General features: G+C 43.4%; 2 protein-coding genes across 3 annotated transcripts; both read left to right on the top strand.

Moving 5' to 3' along the window:
* The first annotated feature begins 798 nt into the window (after positions 1–798).
* Positions 799–13,152, top strand: cars1 (cysteinyl-tRNA synthetase 1). 2 transcript variants are annotated; one of them, XM_044104334.1, is made up of 23 exons: positions 819–911; positions 2,042–2,269; positions 4,662–4,753; positions 5,404–5,492; positions 5,571–5,667; positions 6,183–6,281; positions 6,394–6,543; positions 6,630–6,770; positions 6,843–6,931; positions 7,006–7,127; positions 7,634–7,746; positions 7,824–7,952; positions 8,213–8,342; positions 8,418–8,521; positions 8,602–8,699; positions 8,774–8,963; positions 9,509–9,571; positions 9,653–9,734; positions 9,808–9,888; positions 9,963–10,030; positions 11,004–11,063; positions 11,139–11,222; positions 11,334–13,152. In XM_044104334.1, the coding sequence occupies exons 1-23, from the start codon at positions 890–892 to the stop codon at positions 11,460–11,462; spliced, it is 2,460 nt and encodes an 819-aa protein (XP_043960269.1). In that variant the 5' UTR covers positions 819–889; the 3' UTR covers positions 11,463–13,152. The 2 variants fall into 2 exon arrangements, with proteins under 2 accessions (XP_043960279.1, XP_043960269.1); XM_044104344.1 differs by lacking the exon at positions 2,042–2,269 and having other exon boundaries at positions 799–911.
* Positions 13,153–14,691: 1,539 nt separating this feature from the next.
* On the top strand, positions 14,692–19,432 carry ccnb2 (cyclin B2). Its single transcript, XM_044104559.1, has 8 exons — positions 14,692–14,846; positions 14,918–15,031; positions 15,818–16,075; positions 17,085–17,243; positions 17,308–17,544; positions 17,993–18,133; positions 18,843–18,953; positions 19,040–19,432. Exons 1-8 carry the CDS (start codon positions 14,820–14,822, stop codon positions 19,148–19,150), a joined length of 1,158 nt encoding a protein of 385 aa, XP_043960494.1. The 5' UTR covers positions 14,692–14,819; the 3' UTR covers positions 19,151–19,432.
* The last annotated feature ends 1,233 nt before the right edge of the window (positions 19,433–20,665 follow it).

Raw genomic sequence — 20,665 nt, 5'->3', positions numbered from 1 at the left:
CAGAGCGGCATTTACACTGTGATTTTTAAAAAAATCAAAAACTTTGGGTCGCTTAGAAAGAAGTTGTGGACAAACCATAATTCATATCGATGTGCTGTCTTCACTTTAAAAGAGATCACGGACATATCTACAAAATGAAGTTTGAATGGCGTTTCTACATGAAGTTATGACGACACAGAAAATCCTCAAAAATAGGGTATTTTCAGGATTTACTGGTTGCCTCGTCCCCTTGATGACGAGAGTTGCACCTGGTGAGCTCGTTAGTGATTTTGGGGTCGTTTTTTGCTTTTTACGTCGCCATAGTAACTCCAAATCCCACCAAAAGTAATAGCACACCTCCCGGGATCGAGCCACACGTTTTGATACCACTTTTGTGGGTGGGCTCGCAGCGGTACGAGCCGCATTCCGGGTGACGGAATAAAAATAAAGAAAGAAAGAAATAAAGAAACGTTCTATTGGGTGTAGAACAATAGGTGCCTGCCATGCAATGCATGGAGGCAGCAAGTCAGTCACTGCTCTCCTTATGCATTGCTATGGGGCAGGCCCCAAATACTTTCTTTTAGGAGAACCAAATGCTGATCTCTGTCTTGACATGCTGCCATATCCAAACATTTCTTTTAGCCAGAATGATCAGAAATAGACAGGTGAAATGCATCACTGTCTTTAATTTAACAATTGATTAATTATATTGCACTGTTTGAATAAAATTGCTGGACCCAATTAACATTTTAAAAATTATTTTATCCTGAAAAACACCTGTGGCGACGCATATGTTAGTGAGTCCGACAGTTATTAGTGTCCCCCGCTGCCGACGTTCTGACACATTAGTTCCTGTTTCTGCTTCCGGTCCGGTTATTGTTGCATCAGCATCTCATTCAGATCTGTGGCCATGTCGAGCTCACCGGATACAGGTATAGTTTTTACTGCGTATTACCTGTTATTATCATGGATATTTCCTCAGATATGAAGCCGGTAAGAAGCAGTGGCAGGTCGGTTTAATGTTCCAGGGGCTGTCAGGCTAAATTAGCCTCTGATAGTGAGCAGCTCGGCTAAATCACCGGAACTCTGTTTAAGAAACGATCATTCAAGACTTTTTATGTCAGCGTTTATGTTTTATTAAACAAAGAAATGAATAAAGGCAATATAATTTAATAACAGCTGAGTATTTTCAATTCGGCATAATTATTAAACTAAATAAAGTGTTTTTTTAAAACCAAAATCTATAATGTTATTCCGACAGAGTTCACTTAAATTGGGCAGCTGATTGGGAATTTAAACTGAGACTCATACATATGAATATGTTTTTATTAATTATGTTCATAGTCTTCATTTTCTGCTGCTCAGTTTTAATCTGCTTATTAATCATTACATTAATTAATAAAAGCTATCCTGTATATCATATTAGTCATATTAAAAGGTTTGTTTCATCCTCTAAAAATATTAAAGTATTCTTCAATCTGCATGATTACGTCAACATGTGAAATATTTTTTTTTTCCCCATTTTCATCTTCATGCATGGTTTCTCTTTCATTTTCTGCTGTTGAAGCCTCATCTTGTCCATTTCCTGTCTTGAATTTCTCTTTCCTGTTTTCTTTGTGAACGCATCATCTTTTTTGTGTGAATTTTCTGATCATTTTAGATCTGATTGGCTCCTTTATTTGATCATGGTTCTGTTGAGTTTTTAAACACATCTTGTTAGGAATCAGCAGATGGTTTGCATCAGTTAAACCCAGGTTGAACTCGTCTGAAACCGTTTCCACTCAGATCATATTTCAGGGTTTTATTGTCCTCTTTTATGGAAAGTATCGCCAGAAGAATGTTGTTCCCTCCTGAAGATGATTCGTTCTTATTTTCTGCATTTTTTGCAGTGAATCTTAAAGTCCTGAGAAGCATTGATCAGGATGACTTTAGCTGGTTGCTGGACGGTTTTCTGTGAGGAAATGAGGATTTGATCAGAGGTTTTGCTCTGAATTTTTCTCTCCAGAGGATGAGGACAGTTGCAGCTGCTCGGCTGCTAACGTCTGCCCTCTTGTTTCTGCAGCCTTTGAGTTTGGCTCCTTGCTGCAGATTAACGAGGAGGCCGCGCTGACGGCGGCCCTCAACGACTACCTGACCTCACGCAGCTACCTGGCGGGCTTCGGCCCCTCCCAGGCCGACCTGAGAGCCTTTAGGCTCCTCCCCCAACCCCCCGCCCCGCAGCACGTCCACGCTCTGCGCTGGTACAGACACATTTCCGCCCTGCAGCAGGACCTGAGCGCAGACGGCAGCAGTGAGTAGATGGTTGGTGTAATGCAGGTTTCTGCAGAGAAACATGAACCCACAGTTCCTCTGGAGTGTTTCAGGTAGAGCTTTGGCCTGTGGGTGGCGCTCTGCGGCGCAGCGGCTTATCGCTGCTCAAACAGCTCAGGGTCAGAAACGCCTGCAGCCCCAGAAACATCACAGCTGCTGCTTCTGTTTGTCCACTCACTGCATGTTGTCCTACCAGATCATCGGTCCTTTCTGGAAACTTTTCTTTCAGCTTTTTCTGCTTTTCCTCTTTACTCAGCTACAGCAGCTGCTGTAAAAATCTCTAAAAATGAATAAATCTTTAATGCATCAGCAGAATATCTCAATGAACGATAGAAAAATTAGTATTAAGGAACAATTCAAGGCATAACCAACACAGACAACCGTTACACAGTGGTTCCTGTCCCACCATCTCAAACGTAAACATGTTGAGTCCGATCAGCCCTGCTGGACCTCCAGCTGGGATGAAGCTGATTCCACTCTAAACACGGTGGAGGCTCTGTGATGCTGTGGGATCCGTGTTGGAGTCCGCAGCATCAGAACGGGTCGTTCTGTGTGGGAATGCACCGATCCTGGGGTTTAGTGTCGGCCGATAGCGATCTGATGGAGAGGAAAAAGGTGATTATGTAAAACGTTTACCTTTTTAAAACACAGACATAAATGAACTGAATTATGAATGAATTTGGTGACTCTGCACCAGCTCACTGAAACACACCAACAGCTCCACCAGTTCAGTCAAACGTGTAAAAACAATTTAATCTGTTCAGGCAGTTAGGAGAATAACAGCCAATATAAAATAAATAACAATAAAGAAACTGATAAACATAAACTACAACAAACCTTCAGAAAGTGCATTTAGAAATTTTAAATATAATGTAAAACAAATTTCAAAGCGTAGAATTAGACTCAATAGATTGTCACTGATGTCCGATCTAGATTTTCTTTTGATATCTGGACTAGATCCGTCACAATAACTGATCTAACTGAGCGATTAATTGTCTCAATAATTATTGCGATAAACGATAATATTGTTTGAAGACCTTTTTACTCTGATTTAATGGAAATGACATAATAATTCATGTGATTTCCTGCCAAAGATAGATACACTTTATTTTCAGAAGAACATTTAACACTGAAACTGATAAAATAAACAAAACAACCAAAAACAAAAATAAAATGGATTCTCAGTCTCTATTAACAAAAATGAATAAAAACACCAAAGTGTAAATAAATACTGGATTCAACCAAAAGAGTTCAGATTATAAAGTCTGTAAACCATATTGTCCTTCAGTAATCATTAGATTTAAATAGAGAAGATGGAACATCGACTACCTGATGCAATAGTTCACACTACACGTTAGTTCACTCCTACATTTTCCCCTGAAGACAATCTGAGACAAGACGGTGAAGTGAACTGGACATTAGACTGACGAAATGAGGAGGGGGGGTCAGTGGGGAGCAGCGGAGGCCGGAAGAGACGATAAAGCCAATAATTAAAATGACGTCAATAGTTTTAATTCATCATACGATTAATTGATTAATCGTTTATCACAACAGGCCTAATCTGGATTGATTAATATCTGATCGGTTCTGCTGATGCAATAAAAGATCAATTTATTTTTACAAAACTTTATGACTCTTCCTGGAAGTTTTCATTTTGCTGTCAAAGCTTTCATCTCCTAGTTTTGCAGATATTACATCTAAAATGTGTTTAAGCTGAATCGATAAAATCTTTTTAGATGTTAAATATTTGGATGAAACAGGAATCAACCTTTTTTACATCATGTTTAAACGTTTTTCACAAACATCTGAATGATTTCTGCTTTTTAACACGAGAAACCAGATTTACCCGAGTTACATTTGGAAAGAATTTACATTTAGGAGGATTTTGCTTCTACTTGAGTAATTTTATTCTGAAGTATCGCTGCTCTTGTTAGTTTTTGTTAAATTTCATATTCATATTTGTGTTTGTTTTGATGTAAAGCACTTTGAAATGCCTTGCTGCTGAAATGTGCTATACAAATAAAATTTGATCTGATTTTTGATTCAAAGAAATGTATTTGTATTTTGTTTTATGTTTTTGTAATTATGACATTCATCTGAATTATTTTCATTTTGGTTAAAGTGCCAAAAATTCCATATAACTTTATATTTTGGTCTCACTTGTTATGCAAGTTTTTAAATATTAAATGATGTTTTGATCAGTTACTCAGTTCTTGAGTCACTTTTTTAGTTTTTTACTCTTCAATGATTTCTGGGATGGTTACGTTTTACTTTTACTTGAGTAAAAACAAGCTGAAGTTTAATTTGCGGATCGTGTTTGTCTCCTCTGCCATGTCTGGTGTGAATGTCACCAGTTTCTGCTTTTATTCCAGTGAAGGAGAAGCGGGTCCAGCCTCCATGGTCGCCACCGGTGGGAACAGAAGTTCCTCAGCTGCGGCTCTACAACAGCCTGACCAGAACCAAGGTACGGCGTAGAACCGGCAACTCTGGGCTGCAGAACCCAGCAGCTGCTAAAACCTCTGCATGTTCCCCCATCTGGCAGAATACGATCCATAAATCAGTTCACATGTGTAAGAAACTAAAACATAAGGAGCAGTGGCGGCGCTGGGGGGGAGCTAAGGGTGCCAAAGCCCCCTCTGGATAAGTAATGGCACCCTCATAACTGCTCCAAAAAATACTGTATCACAGTACCGATCCAAACTGAAATATCAGAGTTACGGGATTTTAATCTGAACGTAATAATCCCGTTTTCAAAGCGGGAAAACGTTCAGCTGCCTACAGGTTAAAACTGCAGAATGTAACTTTAATACAAAAGAACTGTTAAAACTGTCTCCATGCTGTGATTATCTCTTCCCTGCTATTATTGCCATCTGAAGAAAGGCAACAAAACAAACAATCAGAGCCAGGAGGCGGGACTTCCTGCTGTCAATCAACCTCGTATAGTCACTGCTAAATGTGCTAAAGGCAGAGAAACAACTTAAATAAATAAATCTGAAAGTCTCCTGCCCAGCTGTGAAGTTTTACTGTAGAAAAACCCAAATAGAGCAGAAACCGGGCCGGTCCGAACGCCGAGCCCTGAGCTGGTTCTGTTTGATCGCCGTCTCGTCGTTCCAGGAGCCGTTTGTTCCCCAGAAGGGCAACAAGGTGACGTGGTACTGCTGCGGCCCCACCGTTTACGACGCCTCACACATGGGACATGCCAGGTAACCGGGTCAGAACCAGAAACCCAGAACCAACCCAGAACGGCTCCGTCCTGACCAGCCGCTCCGCCTCTGTTGCAGGTCCTACATCTCCTTCGACATCCTGCGGCGGATCCTGAGGGATTACTTCAAGTACGACGTCCTCTACTGCATGAACATCACAGACATCGACGACAAGGTGAGAGTCCACCGGTTCTGGAAGGTTCTGGAAGGTTCTGGAAGATTTGAAGCGGTCCGACAAACTGGAACGTCTCATTAGGAATCAAAAAATATTCACCCAGTTTCTTTACTGCTTTTAAAAATCAATTCTGATCAATAAAACTTTAATGTCAAAGTGAAAACTGAGATCTACAAAAATAATTTCCAAAATTCCACATTTGAAATCTTGAAACTGATCAAATTAAGTTCTAGTCCTTTTACTCCTTTAATTTGTGAAGCAAAAAATAGTTAAATTATTAATTTTACATTTTTCTCAACAGCAAAGTGATAAAACAATAATCAACATGGTGATTTTAAATGAACCGTCGCTGCAGCAAATTAAACCTTTAAATGTTTCTGGACATTTTCTGGATTTTGTTCCTGAAACATCACTGAAGTCACTCAACCGACCGGAGCCTCGCGTTATTCTTAACAAATGCATAATTATGAATTCAGGCGTCTGGTTCTTTACGGTTCATTCTCTTCCTGGTTCAGATCATCAAACGGGCCCGGCAGAACTTCCTCCTGGAGCGGTACAGAGAGAAGCGGCCGCAGGCGGCTCAGATCCTGCAGGATGTCCTGAACGCACGAGTGGTGAGTCAGGAATCGGTTCTGGAGCGATGCGCCGGTCCAGATCGGATCAGGAACGACATGGCGGTCCGGTCCGGTCCAGTAGGATCCAGTTTCCTCCTCCATCTTCCTGCAGCCGTTCCTGGAGCAGCTGGCCTCCACCACGGACCCGGATAAGAAGCAGATGTTGGAGCGTCTGGACGCCGCCGTCGCCGCCGCTCTGCAGCCCCTGCAGGGGGCGATGGAGAGCAACGCGGCGGCTGACGTGCTGCAGCCTCTGGCTGAGGTCAGACGGACCGAAACGCTGCAGAACTCCTCAGCTCTCCGCTGTTCCAGTTCCTCTGTAACAGAGTATTTGAATTATTTTCCCAGGTTTTGCTGGAGAACTCGAAGGACTTGCTGTCCGACTGGCTGGACAGGCAGTTTGGAACCGAAGTCACAGAGAACTCCATCTTCTCCGTCCTGCCGAAGTTCTGGGAGGGGGAGTTCCACCGAGACATGGAGGCCCTGAACGTAAGCCGCAGACTCCGCCCCCTCCGCCCGATCAGCTGAGCAAGAGCTTCATCTCTCTCTCCATCCCCTCAGGTTCTGCCTGCCGACGTTCTGACCCGAGTCAGTGAGTACGTGCCGGAGATCGTGGAGTTTGTGAGGAAAATCGTCTCCAACGGTTACGGGTGAGGACAGTACCGTCTGAAAGGTTCTTCAGCAACCGCTGCCTCTGATCCGTTTGGTTCTGGGATGTCTGCAGGTACGAGTCCAACGGGTCCGTCTACTTCGACACCCAGAGGTTTGATTCCAGTCCGCAACATTCGTACGCCAAGCTGGTACCAGAGGCGGTGGGAGACCAGAAGGCGCTGCAGGAGGGAGAAGGTAGGATGGGGCGTCTTACCTGGAGCCGACGCCAGGGGGCGTCTTACCTGGAGCCGACACCAGGGGGCGTCTTACCTGGAGCCGACGCCAGGGGGCGTCTTACCTGGAGCCGACACCAGGGGGCGTCTTACCTGGAGCCGACACCAGGGGGCCTCTTACCTGGAGCCGACACCAGGGGGCGTCTTACCTGGAGCCGACGCCAGGGGGCGTCTTACCTGGAGCCGACGCCAGGGGGCGTTGAAACTTAGAACGAACCCTTCAGAATTTCTTGGAACTGTGGTTTATCCCTCCATCCATCAGTTCATCCGTCTGTTTGTCCGTTCCTGTCTCTCCATCCATCAGGATGTTTTTAAACCTTCGTCCCTTCAGCTGCTCCCAGTTTCTGTTCAGACATCGACCTCAGAGTGAATCTTTTGTTGGGATTAAGTCTTGTTGTTTTTCTCTAATTCGGACGAGTAGCGGCAGAAACGTTTCTAACCTCGTCTTCATCCTGTTCTCCTCTGCAGGCGATCTGAGCATCTCAGCAGACAGACTGAGTGAGAAGAAGTCCCAGAACGACTTCGCTCTGTGGAAAGCCTCGAAGCCCGGCGAGCCGTCCTGGGACTCTCCGTGGGGGAAGGTGAGCGGCTGTCGCCATTTTCCTCCTGATCCTCACGTTCCACGCTTTAATAACGGAGAGTCTGTTTCCTCCTGCAGGGTCGGCCCGGCTGGCACATCGAGTGTTCGGCCATGGCCGGCTCCATCCTGGGAGAGTCCATGGACATCCACGGAGGAGGCTTCGACCTGCGCTTCCCCCATCATGACAACGAGCTGGCCCAGTCCGAGGTCACTTCCTGTTACTTTCTTGCTCATGTTTCTTTTAGAAAAGAAGTTAAATTAATTGATGAAAATCAGGAATCAGATCCGTATAGCAGAGTTTTAGAGACATGTGGATGTTAAAAAGAAAAGAGGAGAAAATTTCTGCCTGAACAACTCGGAAATTTTGAGATGAATCTTGGATATTTTCAAGGTTCTGTTTGGCCCAGTGGGTCTGTTTGGCGGTTCTGTTTGGCGGTTCTGTTTGAGCCCAGCTGTTTTGTCTTCAGGCGTTCTTCCAGAACGACTGTTGGGTCCGTTACTTCCTGCACACCGGCCACCTGACCATCGCCGGCTGCAAGATGTCCAAGTCTCTGAAAAACTTCATCACCATAAAGGACGCCCTGGCGAAGAACACAGGTGAGTGTGCCTGCGTTGCTAGGCAACCGTCGGCCTGCAGGCGCCCCCTGCTGACGCGAGCTGTTCCTCCCGCAGCGCGCCAGCTCCGCCTGGCCTTCCTCATGCATTCCTGGAAAGACACGCTGGATTACTCGGCCAACACCATGGAGTCGGCCGTCCAGTACGAGAAGTTCATGAACGTAGGTGTCTCCGTCGCTTCGGGCGACTCCCCGTCGCCTCGCTCGGGTCTAAACCTGCCGGTTCTCTTCCTGCCCTGCAGGAGTTCTTCCTAAACGTCAAAGACATCCTGCGGGCGCCGAGCGATCTCACCGGACGCTTCGAGAAGTGGGAGGCAGAGGAGGCGGAGCTTAACAGCAGGTGAGACGTCAGAGGACAGGAAGCAGCTCAACACGCACACCCTCTGCTCCAACAGCGCAGTGTGTGTGTTCCAGTTTCTACGACAGGAAGTGGGCCGTTCACCTGGCGCTGTGTGACAACATGGACACCCGCAGCGCCATGGAGGAGATGAGGCTTCTGGTCGGCCTTAGCAACAGCTACATCGCCAGCAGGAAGAGCGCCAAGCTGAGGCCCAACCGCCTGCTGCTGGAGAGCGTCGCCTCCTACCTCACCGCCATGATGAAGGTGATGATGATGATGACGGAGGAAGACGGGGAGTCGGCCAATCAGGACGGACATTTAATAAACTCGTTTTTGGTTCATTGGAGCAAAAATAAAATAGCAAAAATGAAAAAGAGAAAAAATGACAGAAACAATAAAGTGAAATAAGTGAAAGAAAACCTAAATTAATTAATAAATGAATTAGGTTATGAATAAATAACTTATTTATTTAATATGTATTATTTAATACTTACATTAATTAATTATATAAATAAATTACTAAAATCATCTATCCATTTAAATAACTCTTTAAAAATGGTTAAAATACTTAATTTACTTTTTATGGGGTTTAATTTTATTTTATTTTTATTCCACTGATTTATTGAAATCCATAAATAAAATGTAAATAATAATAAAAAAACCTAAAAGACGTTCAGAAACTAAAAACAGTTTCCAGACATAAATACTAAAATCATTTTTTGTTCCTGGATTTGTTTCCTGTTTCATTCGATCGGATCGTTTTCCGTATTTAGAATCTGCTGATCTGAAATCTTCTGGCTCTCCTCCAGATATTCGGAGCCATCGAAGGATCCGATCCCATCGGTTTTCCAGTCGGAGGACAAGCTGTGGATGTGAGTAAACGGCCGATCTGTTGGGAGAACACAGCTGGGAAAAACCGGTGCGGTGACCCGGTTCTGGTCCGATCTTTGCAGCTGGAGAGCACGGTGATGCCCTACCTGGCGGTTCTGTCCGACTTCAGAGAGGACGTCCGGAAAATCGCCCGAGAGCAGAAAGGTGAGGCCGAAACCCGCCGTTCCCGATCCCGACCCGGCTTCCAGAACTGACTGTGTTCTCCCGACCCGCCCAGTGACGGCGCTGCTGCGGCTCTGCGACGCCGTCCGGGACGACACGCTGCCGGAGCTGGGCGTCCGGCTGGAGGACCACGAAGGTGACGCAGCTTTTTAAAAACGGGTCCAACAGGAAGTGAGCGGCGGCTGGGGTCAAACTGAGAATGTGTTTCAGGTCAGCCCACCGTGGTGAAGCTGGTGGACAAGGAGACGCTACTGAGGGAGAGAGAGGAGAAGAAGAAGGTCAGACTCAAAGAAACTCTGCTAGGCTAAAAAATCTGTTCTTGCATGTTTGCTGTGTCTCGTGTGTCTAATGAGGCCGATAATCTGCACTGCAAAAACAAAATCTGGTTTAGATTACTGCAGATATCTGAGAACAGTAGAAATAAGACAAAACTAACTGAGAGCTGAGCAGTAAGAGGAGAATCACTTTATATTTTTACTAAAGCAGAAGTAAAAACTCTCCATCCAACAAATTAACTCAACAGTAAAAACGTATTTGGTAAAAAGTCTTTTCTAGTGATCAAATTATCAATCTGCTGACTCATCCATGATCATGTTTAAGTTATTCTGAGGATTAATCATAAAAAATCACTTTCTGTAGAGTTTTCATTTAAGCCTTTTTATGTAATATTAAAATTACATTCAAAGATGCAAATAAACTAAAAATTAAATTCCTTTTTTAATATTTGGATTATAACCATTTTATGACTAAAAGTCACTAACATTTAGTGAAGCTTTGATCATTTGAAGCAAATAATGAATCTGCAGCCAAATGTGAGAAACGTTCCAACCTTTCTGCTGAGGGATTATCGGTGATTAATATTTGGATTAACTGATCAATAACTGAATAGGAAAGGTGGTTAACATGAGATTCTGAATTTGAACCAGCTAAAGTCATTCCACTTGATCAGGTTTGGTAGATTTATAGACAGTTTTTTAAGTTAAATGCAAAATGTTTCTAGTTTTGCTTTAGTTTCTGCCCTGACTGGTGTTTTTTTAGGAAATTGCCGTTTTGAGCGTTTTGAGCGTTTTGAGCGTTTTGAGCGTGTGCTCCAGTTAACGATGAATCAGTCAGTTGACGGTTAATTTAGTAATGGATTAATCATTCCAGCTCTGAGGTGAAGATGGTTCCTGAAGCAGAGTGAAAATGAAAGAATGAATCAGTTCTTCAGTGAAGTTTGAACTGATTTTGAAACTTTTCCTTCGTTCCCAGATGGAGGAGGAGAAGAAGCGGAAGAAGGAGGAAGCTGCCAGGAAGAAGCAGGAGCAGGAGGTCCGTCGGACATTTTGAATCGGTTGGATTCGCCGACTCGTTCGCCCAGTCATCACTTTGCTCTCTCTCTTTCAGATGGCGAAACTCGCCAAGATGAAAGTCCCTCCGTGTGAGATGTTTCGCTCAGAAACAGACAAATATTCCAGGTTTGACGAGACGGTGAGTGGAACATCCAGACTCCTTCCAAACAAAGCCAAAAGGTTTCATTTGAAGATATTTTTGAGTGTTTGGTCAGGAAACTCGGCATCTTTCCCGTTTCCCTCCCCTCAGGGTTTTCCCACTCATGACGCCGAAGGAAAGGAGCTGAGCAAAGGCCAAGCCAAGAAGCTGCGGAAGCTGTTTGAGGCTCAGGAGAAGCTCCACAGCGAGTATCTGCAGACGAACCGGAACGGGAACTGAGCGTCCACTTGCATCGAACGCAGCTTCAGCAGGGACTCTGAGAACAACAATTAGATCAGATCCAGAATGGAAGCAGGAACGTTTCCTCCATCAGCAGAACCCAGCTGCTACTGCCGCTTCGTTTCCAGACTGGGATCCAACTCCTGGACTCCATCTGTGACGGTTTCCATCATGCATTCCCATCAGCCGTTCATTCATTCATCCATTCATTCATCCATTCATTCATTCATCCATTCATCCGTCTGTAAACGGATTCAAACAAACTGCGACGTTGAGTTTCCAACAGACGAGGAACCTGGATTCAGGAAAAGCTGAGCAGCTGAACCCAAACCTTCAGATCCAACAGAACTGGTGGCAAAAATCTTCAATGTGCTGCTTTTGTTTGAATAAATTGATAAAAGTTTAAAGGTCAGAAGGTCAACCGACCCCCACCTTACTCAAATCAAACTAAATTGGTGTCATTGTTATGTTTGTGCAAAGATATTAATAAATGTTTCCAGAGGTCATCAGAGGTCAACCAGGAACCGCTCACATTTCCAAAACTGAACGAATTTGGTGTCAGTCAAATCCGTTACCTTTTTGATGGTTTGTGTCGTAAAAATGTTTTTGTTTTTGTCACTATCAATTTAAAGATAAATAAATGTTTCCAGAGGTCATGAAAGGTCAAGCAGCTCCTCCACTGTCCTCACATGTAATAAAATGGGTGTCAAACGTTTTTATTGTATTTTTATTAATATATCTGAAATGATAGCGGCACAAATGTTTAATCTTGATAGATTTAGGTAATGTGGGCGGGGCTGGTTGACCTTTTGACCTTTAAACGTTCATTGAAACTTTTAAAGCCAAAGCAGCTTAAATGTAGGGGAGTTGATTGACAGCAGGTTTGACTGATTTGAGGAAAACAGTGTTGACCTTTCATGACCTCTGGAAACATTTATTAATATATTTAAAGAGACAGCAGTGCAAACGTTTGACACCAATTTCATTAGATTTGAAAAAGGTGGAGGGAAAAACTCACTCAGGTTAGTGTTTAACGTTCCCGGGATAAAAACGACCTGAAGGGAGTAATATGGATAATAACAGCTTCCACGTGTCCAGGTCCGTTTCCCCCAGGTCCCAGTCAGGTGTCGTCTCTGTGAAAACGGACCGAGTTTCTGTTGGTTGTGGTCCTGCCGATAAATCCCAGGATGTTCCGAACGCAAGAGCTGCAGGATCCTGGGAGCATCAGCAGGTCTGACAGGAAGAGCTGGGCCTTTTAGTCAAACATCCATCCATTACTGCTAGTATTTTTCTACTGATTTATTAGAAACTCGTGGTTCTGTGAAGGAGCAGCTGCAGGTTGTGAAGAAGACGCTCTAATAAAAACAGTCAGGCGCAGGTGGTGTCTTTATTTCAGACAAGTCAGTCATTTATTTTCATTTATCCAACAGATCAGGAATAATCCGAGTCGGATGTAATTTGTTTCACATGCAGATCACTGATAATCCGAGACACATCTGGGAACCAAAAGTTATTGTGTTGAGATTAAAATGAAACTTCAAATAAAGTTGCACCAAATACAACTTTATTTAAAGTTGTGTTTTGATATTTTTCATTAAAATTGGAGAAAAATAAGTTTTGTAGTTTTTCTGCCTCTTTCCCTGGTTAAATAAAAAAACAGCTGCACACGATGACCTGATGTTTCAAATGATGATCTAGACTTTTAGGAATTTTTTCTGTTTTATTTCTGAGTACATTAAACTGTTGTAAGTTAAGTTCAAATGTAGACTAAAATAATTATACTTTGTGTTGCACCTTAAATGTTCCCCATTTTAAGAACTTAGTTTAGTTTACATCTTTATTTTAAAAAATATTAAATTACAACCATTTTTTCTGCACCAACTGCCTGACTTTGGACACCAATTACTTAAAATCTTCTCTTCTACCTGTCAAAAGGGAAATATCATCTCCCCTACTCCAGCATCTCTTTCCTCATTGGTCTCTAAACCAAGAGGTTTGGTAGCAACTGATGATGTCATCCAGGCTGTGCTACTGTTTAATATTAGCTCTGATGCCTGGATACTGAGCTGTTAGCATCTCATAATGGTCAAGGGATTGTTATACAGCAAGTCTTCAGTCAGAGGCCTTTTCAGATTTGTTGCAAAACTGACTGCTACAGGAGTTTGAAGATATTTGGAAGAAATGAGTTTCAACAATATTCAATTTACCTTTTCAAATTTTTCTGAATTGTATTAATGCACATTCACTGATGCTCGTTAGGTATTTAAAGTTTAACAATGATAACTCATTAGATGGCTGGTGATGCCACCTAATGAGTCACCGAATCCCTCTGGTTCTGGTTCTGTTGGAAGATCTCATCCAAACCATCTGAACCAGATGGATTTGACTAAATAATTCAGACTTGGTTTAATATTTTCATCTAAAAAAGTGGAAGTTCTGATCCAGCAGTGAATCAGACAAGATCTTTAACCAGTTAATGTATGAGACATCTAGAAACATAAAATTAGTGACAAATATTTATTATTAAAATGTTTTTTTAAAATAAAAGCAATTGTCTCATTTTAGAGAATATTTGGTGCAAACAGGAAGTTGCTGTTTAACACACTGTGAAGAAGCATGTTGTTATACGTGGAGGCAACCAGTTTCATTTACTTGAGCGACTTTTTGAAAAAGAAAGTACTTGCAGGAGTATTTTTACTGTACTTACTCTTACTTCAGTGAAGTTTCTGGCAACCCAGAAACGCATCAGACACAAGCCTACAATTTATGTTTGAGTGAGAGCTCTTGTTTACACACCAGCTTTGTTGCTGTGCACCGTTCTAATTTCTATACATTGGCAACTGAAAGTACTGGCTTCAAAAGCTTTTTGTTGTGAAAAACAGATTTTAACATGATTATTACTTTGTGATGATGTGATATATTTTTACACTTTTTTATTATTTAAACTGTAAAAACGTAATTTTATATTTTATCTGTCAGATTATATCATTTTTATCAATTAAATCAAATAAAGAAGTAATACTCAATAACTAAATAATGTTTTTATGGAGGAATAGTTGAAGCAAAGTAAAAAAATATATACATATTGAAGTTCTGTTGCTCTTCACTACGATATTTCGCTGGTATGAAGTATTTCTGCTGTTTACCTATCTGATTTTGGCTTCTTATTCTCAGCCAATCAGCGGCCTCCTACCCTCAGCTGCAGCCAATAAGCGTCCTCTTAGCCCAAGTCATAGCCAATCAGATTCCCCGCAGCGCTATTTGAACGTCCAGCGTGACTCGTGTTCTGTAGTTTCAGCTGCAGTGGATCTTCTCCGGTTCTGGTTCTGATTCTAGTATTCAGGATTTTATCTCGACATGTCTGCTGTGGGGCTTCGAGCTGCGGTGAGTTAACATGTCTCCGTCTGTCTCCGTGTCTCTGTCCTCGTTGTCCAACTTGTCTCGGTTTGTTGCAGCCGCTGCAGGCCGCAGATGAGCCTCTGAAGAAGGGGAAAAGCTCCGCCGCGGCTCCGAGGAGAGCTGCTCTCGGAGAGATCACCAACAACACCGGCACACTGGGCGACACCAAGGTAACACTCCGGGAACAGAACCCCCTGGTTCTGGGTCCAAACCGGCTCAAATTTCGGGTCTTTGAATCATGTGTTGTTATGGTAACCTAATTAAATTCGTCAGGCAATAGGGGTCAACGTCCCAAAGACAAATAAACCGGATGTTTTGGCCTTTGACTTGTAGGTGACCCGGATATAGACCTAAATGTTTGCTTTGTTGGTTTTTAAACTACATTAGCTCTTAAAATGGCGAAAATAAGTTTAATTACTGTCGTAATATATGTAGAAGTTTTCTTAATGCATTTAGATGGGCTGGGGGGGAGAAGAAACATTTTCTATATCGTTTAGTCGAATTATTTGCGTGAGCAATCTAGGACGTAAACACTTAAAATCATCCATAAAACTTTATTTTTCTTTCTGCTGTCATATTTAAGCAAACCGGTAAAATGAATCTTAACCTAATGGAGAACAGTTGCATGTGTTTGACTTATTGGAATAAATAGAAAATTAAAGTAGTTTTGATTGGGGAGATTGTTCTGTTCACCTACAAAATGCTAAAAGTGACAAAATGTATTTATTTTCTGCACTTTGCATCAACAAAAGTCCTCAAATGTCCATGGATCCAGGAAGGTCAAACCTGAACCGGTTCTGGCTGTAGATGGAGTCTGACATCCTGATCTTTACGTCATTTCTAGGTTTATGTTTATGCATCTTCAAATGTCAAATTTGTTGTTCTAGAATCAGCTTTATTGGCAAAGATTGTGGTAGAAATGAGGAATTTCAGGTCAGATTTCTGTTGTTTTTCAGAGGATGGGATCATGGAAGAAGCCCTCCAAGCCTTCCTGCTCCCAGAAACCCAGCCGGATCCCGGAGGCCGCGGCCCGAGTCACGGAGCCGCTCCCGGCTCTTCCAGAGAATCCGTCCCTGGAGATGGAGCGGGAACTGTGCCGGGCTTTCTCCGAGACGCTGCTGCCGGTGCCGGACGTGGATGAGCAGGACGCCGCGGAGCCGCAGCTCTGCTCTCACTACGTCAAGGACATCTACGCCTACCTGCAGAGTCTGGAGGTAACTTCCTTCCTCCTGCTCTGACCTCTGACCCAGAATGCAACTTTTGCTTTCTGAAATGTATGAGGATACATTATAGGTGCTCCTCTGTTTTATACACAAACAGCTTCTGAAGGTAGAAAACTCTGACTAGAATTCATTTTGTTATTTTTTTTGGCGCCCATTATGTTGCATATAGTGCACAGCCACATTTTGCACCACTGGCTCTGACCTCTGACCTCTGACCCAGTGACATGTAGGGAGTTGAATATGCTAATTGAAAATCCAGTACAGGAGTTTCTAATTTGCTTTTGGCATTAATTTAGTGAAGCTTTAATAAATTCTGTAAAATTCAACAATGGCAAGAAAAATAAGATTTGCTAAAAAAAAATTTATACATGCAAATCAAAAAACAATGGCCATGCTCAAACTGCCTGCTTCATGCAATTTGACACAGCACCCCCAAAGGTGAGGCGCAGCATTTATTTATCCATCCATTACCTGCCACCCTTGTCCCTAATGGGGTCAGGAGGGTTGCTGGTTCCTCTCCAGCTACATTCTGGGCGAGAGGCGGGGTCACGGGGTCACCCTGGACAGGTCACCAGTCTGTCGCAGGGCAACACAGAGACATACAGGACACACAACCATTTACACACACACACACTCACACCTAGGGAGAATTTAGAGAGCCCAATTAACCTGACAGTCATGTTTTTGGACTGTGGGAGGAAGCCGGAGAACCCGGAGAGAACCCACCATGCACAGGGAGAACATGTAAACTCCATGCAGAAAGACCCCGGGCCGGGAATCGAACCCAGGACCTTCTTGCTGCAAAGCAGCAGCTCTACCAACTGCGCAGCTTTATATATATTCATATTATTTATTTATTTTTTTTACCATAAAAATGTTCAACATTTTTAAACTAAGAAAAAATCTAGTGGAATTTTTTTTCTTATTACCACTTTGTGTTCCTGTTTTCTCACCCATCTCCCCAAACTGCTTTGACCTCTGACCCCCGGCGTGTCTCCAGGTGCAGCAGGCCATCCGGGCCGACTACCTGAAGGGGTCGGAGGTCACAGCAGCCATGAGGGCGATCCTGGTGGACTGGTTGATCCAGGTCCACTCCCGCTTCCAGCTGCTGCAGGAGACGCTGTACCTCACCGTGGCCGTCCTGGACCGCTTCCTCCAGGTGAGCCGAACCGGCACCAGAACCTCCTCCAGCCGCCGGGTCTGACCCTCTGCTGCTGCCGTAGGTCCAGCCGGTGTCCCGCAGGAAGCTGCAGCTGGTGGGCGTGGCCGCCATGCTGGTGGCCTGTAAGTACGAGGAGATGTTCTGCCCGGAGGTGGGAGACTTCGCCTACATCACGGACGACGCCTTCAGCAAGGCCCAGATCCTGGAGATGGAGCAGCTGGTGCTAAGGAAGCTCGGCTTCCAGCTGGGGCGCCCGCTGCCGCTGCACTTCCTGCGCCGAGCCTCCAAGGTGGCAAACGTGAGTCTAGAGCTGCAGGGGATTCTGGGAAAACTCCTGATCCAACTAACTACATCATACTGCGTCTCAATTGTTTTCTGCATTTATTTTCAAAATGGCGACTTTTCAACAATATTGAACACAGAGCATCTCTAACTGTTATTAGTTTTATTTTTTTAATTGCTTATTGTGACAGGCTTATGCTGTGTTGCAGTTTAAGCAATAACTTTATTTATTTTAAGTAATTGAATTAATGTTCTACACGTTTTGTCCGATGTTGGATTTTTGTTTTTAAATCAATTTCTAAGCAAACTGTTAATTGCGTTGATCGGCCAGAGAACGCCCATCGATCGTTTAGTCTGGTCTAGATCCAAAGTTCTCCAGGCTTCCTGAAAATGGACTGGGTCAGGAGTTCTCCAGGGTTCTGGTCCAGACTGGATCAGTGGTTCTGACTGTCTCTGTGTCTCAGACTGACCTAGAGAAGCACACTCTGGCCAAGTACCTGATGGAACTGACCCTCCTGGACTACCAGATGGTCCACCTGCGGCCCTCTGAGGTCGCCGCCGCCTCCCTGTGTCTGTCCCAGCTGCTGGTGGACGGCCTGTCCTGGGTGAGTCGCCCTACCTGTCCCTCTGTCTGTCAGCTTCAGTTCTTCCAGCTGGAGATCAGGATGACCTCTGACCTCTGAGCCACATAAAGCCGGTTCCACAGTGGGTCTTCTAGCAGCTGCAGAACTTTTCCAGGACCAGAGACTAAAATCTCAGATCAGAGAAACTCATCCAGGCTTTAGTTTCTCTTTAGTGGCTTTGGTTCCTGCAGCGTCTTCACAGGTCTGATTGACAACCCAACGGTCCAGAACGCTGCTGCTGGAGTTCTGACTAGAACCAGGAGGATGGAGACACCACCCGGTTCTATAGTCTTTCACTGAGAGACTTTAAACCAGTGTTTCCCATGTCTGGTCCTCAGGGGACACTGTGCTGCATGTTTTAGAGGTTTTCCTGCTTCAATGTGTCTGATTCAACAAACGGCTGCTAATCAGTCATCAATTGAAATCAGCTGGACTGAAGGAAGGAAATACCTAAACCATGCAGGACAGTGAGCCTTGAGGACCAGGGTTGGAAAACACTGGTTTAAACTACTGCTGGTAGTTTATAAATCACAGAACAGATTAAAGATCTGCTGTTGTACCAACCTTCCAGACCTCTCAGGTTCTGCTGCATCTGAAAACAGCTGAAACAGAGTTAAAGCTAAAACCCAGCTGGTTGGAGTCGTTTTGGAACCACAATAAATGGGACAAAATGAATGTTATTTTTCCTCAGTCGCCCATGCAGCAGCACTACTCCTCCTACGATGAGGCCCACCTGCAGCCAATCATGCAGCAGCTGGCAAAGAACGTGGTGCTGGTGAACGAGGGGAGGACCAAGTTCCAGGTGAGTCAAAGACGTCTAGCCGTCCGCTGGCTGGAGGACGGACTCTGACTCTCTCTCTCTCTCTCTCTCTCTCTCTCACTCTGCAGGCGGTGAGGAAGAAGTACTCCAGCAGCAAACTGATGAAGATCAGCCTCCTTCCTCAGCTGAACTCCTCCATCATCCAGAAACTAGCAGCTCCTCTGTTAACTGAGTCCTGAGACCCGGAACGTCTTTCTGGACTTTAACTTTTTGCACTTTAATTTTGGATTTGTTCTCTTGATTTGAAGCTTTTTTATTAAAATGTTTTTATAAACTTTCATAATTTTGTAGTTTTCCTCAGGATCTTGTCGTCGTGTTTTAAACTGTTTTGTGAACGTGAGCTGCAGAAGTTTGTCTGCAAGCAACTTCTGTGGAAACAAACTCTGACTCATTTTACTTTTAAATCAAGAAATTGGGTTTAATTTTTGTTAAACTGAAATAAAACTTGTTTTAAAAGCGGAGTCTGTTTTCTGTATATTCAGAGCCAAGGCCATTTCTTTGATTTTGACTCATTCAGTATTGGTATTAAAATGTTGGAATCAGAAATAAACAACATTTTAAATTGAGGTTCAGCTCCCACTTTTGCAGCACAATTTTCTGCTGCCCGCCTCAGCAGATGCACCATCCTGGACTCAACCCCTCGGCTATAAATGGGCTGTAATGGTCCCAGGATGCAGAGCTGCTGTCCACAGTAAAATGGATCTGACTGGTTTCACTGGTTTCGTCTTTGTTTCACAGCTGGAGTGGGAAATGGTCAGAAAAGCTGTAAATCCTGACCAGGAAATAAAGTTTAACGATTTTCTTGCAATGGGCAGTTTTAGGTGGCAATGCAGAACTTAGTCTTGTTAATTACTCTTTTGATTAGTGACTTGTTCTATTTTGTAGTTAATTACCCAAACCTCTCTAGAGTCACATAAATAAGGTAAAACTGAAGAACAGCACAGAATGTCAGGCTGTTTCTGTGTTTGGTACTGAAACTATGATAGACCCACTTCATGAACTGTAAACTGAAATAATAAAACCCTGACTCATTTCTACTTTTCCATAGATGGACAAACATTCATATTTAAAGAAAAAGGCCAACAGCCACAAAACGTTCAGATAAAATAAGGGTTATGCAATTTCTAAGAATGATTTTCAAATGAATTTCAGGTTAAAGACTCATTTTCACGAGTCATTACCCTGAACGTCTACCTAGATAATAAACTGGTTTTAGGTTTATTAATCCTATGAATTTAGTAAAATGTTCTTCAAATGACTGGAAATGCAAAGTTTAGAGTAAACTTTATTTTTTATTTCCAGGGTAGCAGACCCCACTAGGACTGTGTGACTCCACAGCTGCTTGTGTCTCATTAATGTTGGCAGGTTTGATGTTGTCTAGAGATTCTGTTTCAAACTGAGTTTATACACCTCTGGAAAAAATTAAAAGTTTCTGATTTTACTCTTTTATCTTTGAGTAAAATAAACATTGTTCTTTTATTCTGTGAATTACTGACACATCTCTTAATTTTGTTTGTGAATGTATATAAATAAGCAGTTAGATTTAGAAAACTGCTCCAACGAATATCTTCTCATGGGTCTTAGCCCTGCTGGGGGCTCAGCAGCCCAAAAGGTCAGATCCTAGAATCGCCCCTGCTGAATAATCAGACCAGAGGTGAGAAACTCCACATGTGACGAAACGCAGAGACTAAGTA

This window comes from Gambusia affinis, linkage group LG02 (assembly GCF_019740435.1).
Source record: "Gambusia affinis linkage group LG02, SWU_Gaff_1.0, whole genome shotgun sequence".
Classification (NCBI taxonomy): domain Eukaryota; kingdom Metazoa; phylum Chordata; class Actinopteri; order Cyprinodontiformes; family Poeciliidae; genus Gambusia; species Gambusia affinis.
The sequence above is the reverse complement of the archived record's forward strand: the minus strand, read 5'-3'. Positions and strand labels throughout refer to the sequence as shown.

Coding starts and splice junctions, on each gene's coding strand:
- cars1 (XM_044104334.1), top strand. CDS start 890: ATGTCGAGCTCACCGGATACAG. Junction 7,128..7,633: donor GGCGCTGCAGGAGGGAGAAG/GTAGGATGGGGC, acceptor TCTCCTCTGCAG/GCGATCTGAGCATCTCAGCA. Junction 9,572..9,652: donor TCGGAGGACAAGCTGTGGAT/GTGAGTAAACGG, acceptor CGATCTTTGCAG/CTGGAGAGCACGGTGATGCC.
- ccnb2 (XM_044104559.1), top strand. CDS start 14,820: ATGTCTGCTGTGGGGCTTCGAGCTGCG. Junction 14,847..14,917: donor CTGTGGGGCTTCGAGCTGCG/GTGAGTTAACAT, acceptor GGTTTGTTGCAG/CCGCTGCAGGCCGCAGATGA. Junction 16,076..17,084: donor CCTACCTGCAGAGTCTGGAG/GTAACTTCCTTC, acceptor GCGTGTCTCCAG/GTGCAGCAGGCCATCCGGGC.